General features: G+C 48.0%; 1 protein-coding gene across 2 annotated transcripts in view; it reads right to left on the bottom strand.

The window, feature by feature from the left end:
- The window catches only part of DMXL2 (Dmx like 2), a 2,078,996-nt gene that overhangs the window by 1,176,562 nt on the left and 889,647 nt on the right, over nt 1-12,787 (bottom strand). For both annotated transcript variants that reach the window (XM_086958287.1, XM_086958289.1), the window contains exons 21-22: nt 8,996-9,093; nt 8,636-8,801 (exon numbers count right to left, since the gene is read on the bottom strand). In XM_086958287.1, the coding sequence (XP_086814413.1) occupies nt 8,636-8,801; nt 8,996-9,093 (264 nt within the window). The remainder of the gene's footprint in view (nt 1-8,635; nt 8,802-8,995; nt 9,094-12,787) is intronic.

Genomic DNA, 12,787 nt, shown 5'->3' with positions numbered 1-12,787 from the left:
GGGCACCCCTTCCTTGGCCATGAAAGGAGTGAAAGGCTGCTGGCGCGGGCCGACAGGCCCAAGGACTTGGCCGGAGCCCTTGAGTCCTTAAAGCGCTCAAGCGCACTGTCTGCATTGTCGCCAAAAAGGCGACGGCCATGAAACGGCATGTCCATAAGGGTGTACTGGACATCAGCCGAAAAGTTGGCGGACCCCAGCCAGGCGTGGCGGTGAACCGCCAGCGTCGTTGCAATCGTCCTGCCTAGCGAGTCCGTTGTATCCAGCCCAGATCGGATGGAATACCGTGCAGCATCTCGACCCTCCGCAAGGGCTTTAGTCCGTGCCTCCTCCAGACATTGTGGCAGCACGTCCGCAACCGTGTCCCACAGAGAGTGGGTGTAACGGCCCAAAAGGCACGCGGTGTTAACTGACCGCAACCTCAAACCCAGTGAGGAGTACATCTTTTTACCATACTGTTCGTACCTTTTGGATTCCCGATCAGGCGGGGCTGTTGGGAATGCGGTCTGGGAGTTAGAGGCCTAGATGACCAGGCTCTCAGGGGTGGGGTGGGTGGACAGGAAGCAAGGGTCACCCGGTGCCAGGCGGTGGCATCTGGCCATGTCCCTATCTACAGGGGGACCTGTAGTGGGACTGACGTGCCCAAAAGAACGTCAGTCAAGGCCTCATTAAATGGCAGCAGAGGCTCCGAAGAGCTTGCCTGCGGTTTAAGGACCTCAGTGAGGAGGGTAGTCCTCACGGCCGCGACAGGGAGCTCAAGAGCCAAGGCCTTTGCCGCCCACGTCCACACCACACTATAGGCAGCCCCCTCCTCCGTAGCCACGGTAGGAGGGGAGACAAATCCGCTGTCGGGTGAAGTGTCCAAACCACTGGCCTCCCCTAGCTCACCTGCCCAGTCCTGAAAAGACTGGCACTCCCGTGCCAGAGGGTCCTCAGACCCCCCCCAATCCGCCTTGTCTCCCATCTCCTGCTACTCAGGTTCGAATGATGGGGCCGGATCATAGAAGAAATGTTCTTCTCTCGATGTTGAATGCGGCGTCGAGCGGCGCCGCTCCGACGTCGGAACCGGATCGAGGGGGGATCGGGGACGATGTCGTCCGGGGACAGCTTCGGGGGCGATACCCTAGGGGTCGACGCCCGCGGAGTCTTAAGGTCGACCAGCGGCGACCGGGATCCGGAACCAGATCCAGTGGGGCCCTGCGGCGTCGGGACCGAAGTTGCCGACAGCGCCGGAGCCGAAGCACCCGATCCGCTTGGGCTCCCAGCCAGGACCGCGGGGCCCGAAGGCGCCGTAGAACCTGACGGAGGAGTGAGCGACCTCATGGCCATGAGGAAGTCATCGATCTCCTCCGGCTTCGCGTTCTGCCCAGGGACCGGCGGGTACGGGACAGGCCACAGAGCCGCATGGGCGGTGTCGCCCGAACCCCCGGCTGCGTCGCGTGAGCGTCGGGGGGAGTCAGAAGGGCGGTGTCGCCTGTGAGAAGTTGGCCTGATATATAATGATCACTATTCTAGTGAGCACTTTGTATCAGTCCAAACAACCCTTATGGTGATTTGTTGTAAGTCAACCTTATAGACCAGCTATCCTAGTAGCGTGGATACGAGCAGTCTTCGGGCTAAACTCTAGAGGGCGTGTTAAGCCAGCTGTTATACCATCACATATACCCCTTGAACACCAAGTGAAAGGACACCACACAAGTGTTATGAAAATAAACAGTGTATTTATTTAGATCACAACAGCCCTGTACTCTTTATGAGGACAGGGTACTAAGCACACAACAAAACTCTTACGAAAATACTTTAAGTTGCACAATTTACACAAATGCCCAAGGGGCACGAAAAACCATATACTCTGGAAGTGGAATGCGAAATTACTAGCAGGTAAGTACTGTACTAACAGGCTTTGGAATCGCTAGGACTACGTTACTGAACCTTCAGATTACTAGTAGGAGACCTAGGGGACTTGGGTGCAGAGTGTGCACTCTCACGCGGGATGCGGGACAAAGTCTATGTGAGCTAGTAAAGACAAAGTTAGTGTTCTCGGGCGAACCCCATAAGGTAGATCGAAAACGACAGTGGATCCTGATCCTTGGATAGTGAGGCTATGCTGGGGCACCGAAATGCCGAAGTTACCTAACCCAGGGGCTGCAGCTGCATAGGTCTCAAAAGACGTCGGGAATCCTCGTAGACGAACCAGGAGCCTGAAGAAAGAAGTTGCTGGCAGGCGACCAGTGAAGATTGTTCGAGTGATCCAAGCCTGGATCGAAGATGGATGACACCTGAAAGCAGAGGGGACCAAGTTCGTGACTACTAGCCAGTAGTCAGGTGGCACCAGGAGGGCACCAGATGGAAGTCACCTCGACTAGGTGAATGGGCGACCCTGGGCTCTGCAGTCTCACGGACCAGGAGGCGTTGTCGGCGACCAGGATGGAGGTGCGAGACGTCCCACGATGGATGATGCTGTCGACGTCGCTGGACCCAGGATTGGGGCAACGAGTCTTGGCAAATTCAAGCCCACCCGGTGGACCTAAAATGGCGTCTGGGGTGGACCAGGAGGGTCTGGGGTGCTCCTCTTCTGGAAGGGAGCAAGGGCCAGTCTGGAGCAACCAGACCAGCAGCAGTGATGTCGTCGGGCGTCGTTAAGAAGGCCACAAGCCAGCGGGCTAGTAGCCAAACAACGCGGTGAGCAGCAAAAAGCAGAAGGGCCCCACGCAGATCGTGGAGATGCTGGGAGGCTGGACTTCGGTGCTGGAGCTGCTCAGGGTCGGGGCTTCTCGGACCCCAAAGCACTCACCAGAGGATCCCTCGGCGGTCGTGCTGGATAGAAGTCGTGCAGTTCTGATGATGGCCGGTCCCTCGAGGTCTCGTCGCACCTACGGTTCTCAGCTTAGCTGTAGAGGTAGGTAGAGGTCAGAGGTGCCAGGGAAGCCGGGTCTCGTCGTGCTGGTCGGTCGGATTCCTGAGGAAGGACGTGCAGCAAACCGCAGAGTTCTTAGATGGTGCCTGCGGATGCAGGGTGACTACTCCTTAGCCACAAGGGAGAAATCTTGAGAAGAAGTCGAGAGTTCCTTTCGTAGAAAGTAGTTTCTTGATTCAAAGATGATCTAATTTGGAAGGGTCCCCGCTCCTGCCTTTATCCTAAAGAAAGGGTTGGGTACGCGACTAGGTCCTGCCCTAGGGGTGGGACCAGGAAGGGGGGTGGTTACACCCCTCTCCCATGCCAGACTTTCCCCAGGCCAGGGGCTGGTGTGCCCCTGGAACTGGTTCTAGCCGGCAGATGCGTAGTGAGCACCGGGGTGCCACTTGCAGTCACCTTCCTGTAAAGCCCTGCCTACCCAGGATACACAAAACCCTGTCTGGGATGGTGCTAGCACCGCCCCTGACAGGAAACCCTTTGTCCAAGCTCTCCTCGCTGGAAGGACTCCCAGCAGCAGGAGGTCAGACTCGTGTCTGTGGTGGCAGCATCCATTTTGTGGAGCGGAGGCTTGAGTTAACTTTAACCGGGGTTCACAGTTACATACATGTCGTGTCCCTCTAGAAGGGTGGAATGCTAACCCCGTCGCCAGAATTGGCGAGGGGTTAGTATTCCAATTCGTATGACACCTTACTCGACATGTTTTGATAAATCAATACCAAAGATAGCATTTAACCTCGAGGATTATAATGCACTTAAGAGTATATGGTATGCATTATCATGGAACAGCTATTAGGACTTGGTTCCGCAAGCGGCAAACGGGCTCAGCTCATGCCAGAGCACCATATCACACGATCCCAAGCACTCTGCCTTCAGGATTGTCAAGGCCTGCCATAGGAGTGACTGATAGGAATCTGTGTGTCCATTTTTAGGGTTAGATATAGGTATACTATATCTAAAGCAAAGGGTGATTACACCACCTTGCCCCAGCTGTCGTGCAGCCAGTTGTGTCAGATTTATATGGCCATCCAGGGGTGGCATAATACATGCTTCAGCCCCTGGTAGGCCCTGGGTACACCTATGCCCTGAGTTACAGGGTCTGATAAGGTGGCCCAGTACCAATTGGAAATGTACCTAAGGTACATGGAATCCATTTTAGAGAGAGAGCAGTAGGCCTGGGGTCCTGATTGGCAGGGTCCCAGGCCAACTAAGTCGGAAACCCAGCAAAACACCAGGCAAAAAGTTGGGGGCAACCATAGTCAGGTATCCACCTTCCTACATCGCCTCTTCGACTTCTTGTGTCTCTTACCTGAGGAATTGGAGCCCGACGAGTGGTGTTGACTCGCCGAGCTGGGATGACTCCGGCCCCTCGACCTCCTTACGGACCGGGACCTCGAGCAGCGCGGGACTGACTGCCGGAGCTTAAGGCGCTAACGGGACCACTCCCGTCTAGCCTTCGAGGTCAAGGCCCGGCAGTCGGGGCACGACTTGTCATCGTGGTCGGGCCCCAGGCAATGCAGGCACCGGCGTTGGGGGTCGTTAACCGACATCTGTCGGTTGCGGTAGGCACAGGGTTTGAACCCGACCATCCCTACCGGCACCGATGGAGTCGTTCGACTCGAAAAACAGATCAACAAGATCGAAAAAAGTTTAGTAAAAAAGTTGACTAAAGGGTACCATTCTTTCCGGATCGGCGCTTGCTGGTGCGGAAAAAAGAAGAACTGACGTCAGCGCGCGAGGGCGGCGTCTAAGTACTCCTGCGACGTCATCCCAGCACCAACGACAGACGCAGAGTCGCAGATGACGCATACAGACGCGCAGGGGTACTGCTACGCAAACATTTACGGATCCAGACTGATGCCTGGGGATATTCTAAGGTAAGGAATCTAATATTAACCTGTTTCTTTCAGATTGAAGAGTTTAAGCTGAGCTCAAAGGAGACTCCCTAGCACAACGTGCAGTAGAAAATCTGAGGAGCAAAAGGTTCTCTCAGGAGTGTTTTAGAGGGTGAGGAACTCTGATTGGTTCAGGGAAAAGTTTGGTCTCTTTTACAGAACGAGGGTTATGGGTTGCAAAAGGGAAATGGGCCTAGGCCTCTTTTCAGTTTGCTTTACTACTAAGCATTGCTTTTTTATGTACCGGAGACTGCCGTCTCGAAGATGGGGAATGATTCCGGCATGTGAATCTATGAAAGTTCCAATACTGGAGTAATTTACGATTTCAATGGGGGCTTTAGCAAAAATCGCTAAGACACTGTCCTTAAAAGCCATTCCTTACTGAAGAGTTGATTCTGAGGAACATGATCGGCTCGGGCAAAGAAGTAGACTCAGAAGAAGAGGTGGACCACTATTGTCACCTCTTCCTCTTCTAACCATGATGGGAAGTCGATCACTTGTGCTTTTTATACTGCTTCTTACAATTCTTGTAGTGTCAAGCTGAGAAGAGACTCAGACAATTAGATCTAGAATGTGTCTGAGAGTAAGTTGTTTACCTACCAGGTGATTTAGAACATCCTTTAATGGAGTATACCTTCAATCTGGCTGCTCTTTCCTGAATAGCCTTTGGATTGATGAGTGTAGGAGAGTAGGGTCTGCAATCCTATGATCACCCCAGATTTTTGCTTTTTGCTTCACTGGTTTACGACTTGTCTGGCTGTGGGCCTGCTAATCAGACCCACAGCCTTGCTGTTCTCTCACTAAATTAACACGTGTACCTTAGGTGCATTTACCAATTGGTACTGGGCCACCTTATCAGACCCTGTAACTCAGGGCATAGGTGTACCCAGGGCCTACCAGGGGCTGCAGCATGTATTATGCAACCCCTGGCTGGCCATCTAAATCTGACACAACTGGCTGCACGACAGCTGGGGCAAGGTGGTGTAATCACCCTTTGCTGTAGATATAGTATACCTATATCAAACCCTAAAATGGACACATAGATTCCTATCAGTCACTCCTATGGCAGGCCTTGACAATCCTGAAGGTAGAGTGCTTGGAATCATGTGAGATGGGGCTCTGGCATGAGCTGAGCCCGTTTGCAGCTTGCGGAACCAAGTCCTAATAGCTGTTCCATGATAACGCATACCATATACTCTTAAGTGCATTATAATACTCGCGGTTATATGCCAACTCTGGTATCGCTTTATCAAAACATGTCGAGTAAGGTGTCATACGAATTGGAATACTAACCCCTCGCCAATTCTGGCGACGGGGTTAGCATTCCACCCTTCTAGAGGGACACGACATGTATGTAACTGTGAACCCCGGTTAAAGTTAACTCGAGCCTCAGCATCACAAAATGGATGCTGCCACCACAGACACAAGTCTGACCTCCTGCTGCTGGGAGTCCTTCCAGCGGGGAGAGCTTGGACAAAGGGTTTCCTGTCAGGGGCGGTGGTAGCACCATCCCAGACAGGGTTTTGTGTATCCTGGGTAGGCAGGGCTGAATAGGAAGGTGACTGCAAGTGGCACCCCGGTGCTCACTATGCATAGGCCGGCTAGAACCAGTTCCAGGGGCACACCAGCCCCTGAGCTGGGGAAAGTCCGGCATGGGAGAGGGGTATAACCACCCCCCTTCCTGGTCCCACCCATGGGCAGGACCTAGTCGCGTGCCAGCCCCTTTTCTTAGTATAAAGATAGGAGCGGGCCCCCTTCCAAATTAGATCATCTTTGAATCCTGAAACTACTTTCTACGAAAGGAACTCAAGACTTCTTCCTAAGATTTCTCCCTTGTGACTAAGGAGTAGTCACCCTGCATCTGCGGGCACCAACTAAGAACACTGCGGTTTGCTGCACGTCCTTCCTCAGGAATCCGACCGACCAGCACGACGCGACCCGGCTTCCCTGGCACCTCTGACCTCTACCTACATCGTCAGCTCAGCTGAGATTCGTGGGTGTGACGAGACCACGAGGGACCGGCCATCTTCAGAACTGCACGACGCTTATCCAGCACGACCGCCGAGGGATCCTCGAGTGAGTGCTTTGGGGTTCGAGAAGCCCTAACCCTGAGCAGCTCCAGCACCGAAGTCCAGCCCCCCAGCATCCTCCAGATCTGCGTGGGGCCCTTCTGCTCTTTGCTGCTCACCGCGTTGTCCGGCTACTTGCCTGCTGGCTTGTGGCCCTCCTGACGACGAACCACGACACTTCCATCGCTGGTCTAGTTGCTCCAGACTGGCCCTTGCTCCCCTCCAACATTTCGGTGCTCCAGCATAGCCTAGCTATCCAAGGGTCCAGATCCTTTTTCGTTTCAGCTCTACCTAGTCGGATTCGTCCGATAACACTAACTTTACGAAATCTAGCATCCATAGACTTTGTCCCGCATCCCGCGTGAGAGTGCACACTCTGCACCCGATCTCCCTAGGCCTCCTGCTAGTAATCTGAAGGTTCAGTAGCCCAGTCCTAGCGATCCTAAAGCCTATTAGAGTAGTACTTACCTGCTAGTAATTTCGCATTCCACTTTTAGAGTATATGGTTTTTCGTGCCCCTCGGGCATTTGTGTAAATTGTGCGACTTTCAGTAGTTTCATAAGAGTTTTGTATTGTGCTTAGCGCCCTGTCCTCATAAAGAGTCCAGGGCTGTTGTGTTCTAAATAAATATACTTTATTTTCATAACAACTTGTGTGGTGTCCTTTCACTTGGTGTTCAAGGGGTATATGTGATGGTATAACAGCTGGCTTAACACGCCCTCTAGAGTTTAGCCTAAAGACTGCTCTTGTCCATGCTACTAGGATAGCTGGTCTACGGTTGACTTACAACCAATCATCAATAAGGGTTGTTTGGACTGATACATAGTGATCACTAGAATAGTGAGCACTGCATATCAGGCCAACTTCTCACAATGAGCAAAAGAGTTCATAAGACTTTGGGTGATATGACTCACCTAGATGCCACGGACACTCTTTGTGGGTATCACTGACCAACAATTGATGTCAACAAGTTACACAGGGCTTAAAGCCCCATGATTTAGGGAAGACTGGTCCCCAAATCCGAAATGTTACAAATAAACACAAAAAACATAAATTTTAGATAGGAAAAAATAAACATGACTCCAGATCCAGAATAAAAAAGTCACTAACATTCATGCTCTGCATACCTTACGTACATACTTCATTTGCGGAAACACTGCATGGCAGCAATTTGGCTTTTTAGGATACCATCATAGCATCAGTGACTAGGAATGCCTTTAGTATTTTCCAGGCCCATTCTGCTGCTTGGTGCAGAAGTTCATCTAAGAAATCTGCAAACAGCAGTAGCCACTACAAAACAAAGTTTTCATTTTTTTAAACAGGTCTACCACATCGTTATCGAAGAGATTAACACGTTTGCATCCAGTGCAAACAGAAAAATACCAGTACCTGTCATATTTTGCGCGCTCTCACCAACTCTACAACTAACCTGTGGGTTATACTGCATTTAGTTGTTTTTAAACCACAGTGAAGTATGGGATGGACACAAAACATGAATTCAAGAACCCATCCTCTGATGCTTGATGAGACATTAATCTAGATCCATCATCACGGATCATGCTTTTAAGATGCCTCCAAATACAGCAGAGATATACCTAAAAGACTGAATATGCAGACTAGGTGAGGTTATCACATATGAAAATAATCATTCATTTAAACACAATAACAATGTACTTCCACAATATTTCCTAAGATGAATATAGAAAAAGTTTGATATCGACACAAACTTCCCAGAGAAAAGTGACTGTAGAAACACTTACCTCTATTGCATCTTTTAAGGATCCAGCCAATAAGAAAAATGCAGCGCACTGATCAAAACGTTGCTTTCCCATTAGGGCAAATGCATTTTTCAAGGCTGCTTTGCGCCACCTATCTTCTGTGAAATTGTGGCTAAAAAACCGAGTCATCTTTTCGTCATGCTGGGACCTTAATCAACAAGATACAAAATAAATACATTTAGCCTGAAACATTTGTATTGTGATTCGACATCAGAAGATATATGCAAACAACTCAGGTATGAAAGTCCCATAAATAGGGACTTTGTTCATTGAAAGTTCACTTCCATTTTTAGCTATATTTATCATGAACAGGATTTAGAGCAGTTCATTATGAAGACTTACCTAAAAAGACCCCAAACTACTGCTTTTTTCTTCATGGCAAGGTAGAAAAGGGCTGCATCTAAAGGATCATTGTTTCTCTGAAATGATGCTTTAGCAACCTACGAAAGAGCACGACAATGTCATGAGCAGAATATTCTAATCGTAAAATAGAAACAAAATCACAATACCTTTATAATCAGCAAGTCCTTCGTATGGGAGTTGATAAGTGTACATAAATAAGTTGGCACTGTAAAGTAACACAACTTTGTTGGTTACTTACTAATTTTAAAATTACATTTCATGCACACTAACTAAATAGGATACACTGTAACATTCCATAGAAGAAAACAAATAACCAAATACCTGGACAAATTCAAATGCATTTGGAAATGTTGATCGCCTGAGATATAATCTGCATCAAAAGAGGACACTGCTGTCCAGATTGCCGCCAACATTCTGGTACAGACGTACCATGTTATACCCATTCCATTCTAGAAGTGCAACTGACGTTTTCTACCGTCCCAAAAAACTGCTAGGTGAGTTGGACAAAGCATTATACGCCGGTAGTTCGACAGAGCTCGGCTCTTTAAGTCTAATCACTTGCTCACCCATACTTGAAAAAGGCCGTCCTTTTGTAAACAAAGATTTCCAAGCGTGGAAATGTACCAAAGTAGCAATAATAAGCTAGCAATGGATGGTTTAGAATAGTTAAGAAAATAATTTTTGTTAAATGCGGAAAATATTAAGTACAATTAGCTTATAAACAATCATTCACAAACAGACCATGTATTCAAAATAAATTTCCTTTGCTTACTATAACATATAACAACTTGACACGATTAGAATAACTGCATGAAATGGTAAAAACAGAAGGCATTATTTAGTTCAGTTAAATTTTAGACTGAATGCCAGTCATTTGCAAAACATGGATTAGAGTCAGGTAGTTCTCCACCAACAAAGTAACTCCTTATTTATAAGAAGTTCAATTCAAAGGTGTGTCTCAACATAATACGCAATTTCTTAAAATGTAATGAAAGCCTTGGAATCAGTTAAAACAGAAAATACATATTTATGAGCCCATACCTTTTAAGACACTCTAGCTTAATTTAAAAATCACCATTAAAAAGTAATGGGTACACTTTTGTTTAAGATGTTAACAATGTTATAAAGCATATCAAAGAGATATTCATGTTACAATTGTGCTGTGGGGAAGTTTTCAAAGTGACTGAATCATTGTCGTAAAAAGTTTAAACCGCTATTTCATCTTACATTTGGAGTCTAATACTTAAATGTTTCTATCTAGAAAAATTAGGTACCGTTCTACGCACAGCCCTGAATATCCTTGCCACTGCTGCCTTCAGAGCAGAACAGTAAATGTCATTAATTTGGTTGTGATGCAATGTGGATACGATTATTTCCAGCCCCCAAACAAAGCCTGATTGATAATGAAAACAAAAAAGAATGCTCCAGTGGCGGCTTGTAGGTAACAGTGGCGGGGGTGGAGCAGGGGGATAGAAAGAAAAAAAAAGTACTAACCTGCTTGTTGCCGGTCTCTTGTTCTGCTGGCTCCTTGCAGTACCCAGACTCCCCTAAGCTAACCACGACGCTGATAGCACTATGACAGCAGACCCGTGATTGTTCTGAGCACCGAAGTTTAGCACTCAGACAGGGACTGACAGACTTTGCATGTTCTCCACCCAGGCTGTGCATTACAGCCAGGTGAAGAACATGCAAAGTGTGCATGATTGTTTGGCCGGTTAAAGACGGCCAGCCAAACCATCATGCGCACTTCATGCAACAGCAACCACTCCTCCTCCTTCAACGTCACATGAGTGTGATCCACCCTAACCTGGCTTGAGGTTACTAAAAAAAATGATAATAAGGATAAGTTACTTACATGTAATCCTAGTTCTCTTTCAGGGGTATACTCATCAAAGTCATAAGCCCTGAATAGTCCCGCCCACATGCGGAACCCGGGAGCAATACCAACATTTTATGCATATTCACCAATATGTATATATATAATATGAATATATATATATATCAATATGCAGCCTAAATCATAATACAAGGCTCAAATATGCCAATATTGCATTGAAATGTATTCATTTGAAAATACATAAACAAACATATAAAATAAAATTTTCATGACACAGAAAAAATACCTTTAACTTGTTTTTGAACATAGCCTTTATATTCAAAGGAAAAAGGCAAGGTCATAGAGGCAGATTAGCCTAGAGAGGCTGCATACAGATTACTAAGAAAAAAACTGTGGCGGTGCCTTTAAGACCTCCAGGATCTCCAGGCTCCCATCATGCCCCACAGGTGACAGTTGGGTCAGGTCTTTTTGACGGCGTATAAACATTGTATTCATAATATGAGTAACAGATACATTCTTATGGACATGGAATTCGCCCGGGGAGGAGGGAGGGTTGCTTATGACTTTGATGAGTATACTCCTGGACCTCTGACCTCTGTCTCTTGGCAGGTGGAGATCGGTGTATTGACGTCGACCTTCTCGACGTCGACCTCCTCGGCATTGATCTGGACGGCTTTCTACTTTCCTTTGACCTTCGCAACGAAAGAGACATTTTCTTTGACACCGGTGGTGACCTTGGTCCCAATCTCGAGGTCGACCTCCTCGACGTCGACCTTCTCGTCGGTGGTCGTCTCGACAGCGGTGATTTGGTTTGATCGCGGTCGGCGATGACTTCGAACGACTGAATTACCGGCGTCGGTTTCTTTGGTGTCGGTTTCGACGTCAACGGTGTTATGGACGTCGGAGGTGTTCTTGATGTTGGCACAGATACCCTCGACAGCGATCTTTCCTGTCGAAGATTAGATGTCGACGTCGAGCATCTGATAGAAGTAGGCGTGCTGGATCTGGACCATCTGCGAGGTAGTGTCGACTTAGGCCTGGGTTTAGACTTCGTACTTGAAGTCGTTCGCTTTGACGGCAAAGGGGGCCTCAACATCGACTTCGATGCTGAAGGTGGCATAAGGTTATCTTCGACGTTGATCTGTCCATCAAGTGCAATTTTGACAGGGGTCTTCTTTTTCACCCTTATCCTTATGCTCTAACCTTTTCTTAGAGGAGGGCTCTTTGTAGGGACGTCCTTTCCAGCTACTTGTTGACTCCTTTCCTCTCTCCTGCATGGCATGCAGTCTGATCTTCTCCATTTCCAGAAGGGTTCTTTTGGAAAACTGCAGACAATAGATGCGCTGAAGATGGTAGGCACACACTACAGACCGAGTGCGGGTCTGACTTTGCCATCTTTTTACAACAAGAAGGGCACTTATTAAATAAGTCCGGCATTCTGACAGGAATTTTTTTTCAAAGTCAGATTTTTATTTTAATTAGCACTATTAGTAATACAGACGTCGAGTGAAGTAAAAAAAAATCACTAGAAATAACCAATTAGTGACAAAAAACCACTAACTGACTGTAGGAGAGTAGGGTCTGCAATCCTATGGTCACCCCATATTTTTGCTTTTTGCTTCACTGGTTTACGACTTTCCCTGGCTGTGGGCCTGCTAATCAGACCCACAGCCTAGCTGTTCTCTCTCTAAATTGACATCCATGTACTTTAGGTGCATTTACCAATTGGTATTGGGTCACTCTTGTAAGTCCTTGTACAGTGTACCATAGGTACCCAGGGAGCAAGTGAAACCAAGGCCTACCAGGGGCTGCAGCATGTATTATGCCACCCCTGGCTGGCCATCCACATCTGACACTACTGGCTGATCAATCAGCTGGGGCAAGGTGGTGTAATCACCCTTTGCTTTAGATATAGTATACCTATATCTAAACCT

This window comes from Lissotriton vulgaris, chromosome 2_1, assembly GCF_964263255.1.
Source record: "Lissotriton vulgaris chromosome 2_1, aLisVul1.2, whole genome shotgun sequence".
Lineage (NCBI taxonomy): Eukaryota > Metazoa > Chordata > Amphibia > Caudata > Salamandridae > Lissotriton > Lissotriton vulgaris.
Note: the sequence above shows the minus strand (reverse complement) of the source record. Positions and strands in the feature narration are given on the sequence as shown.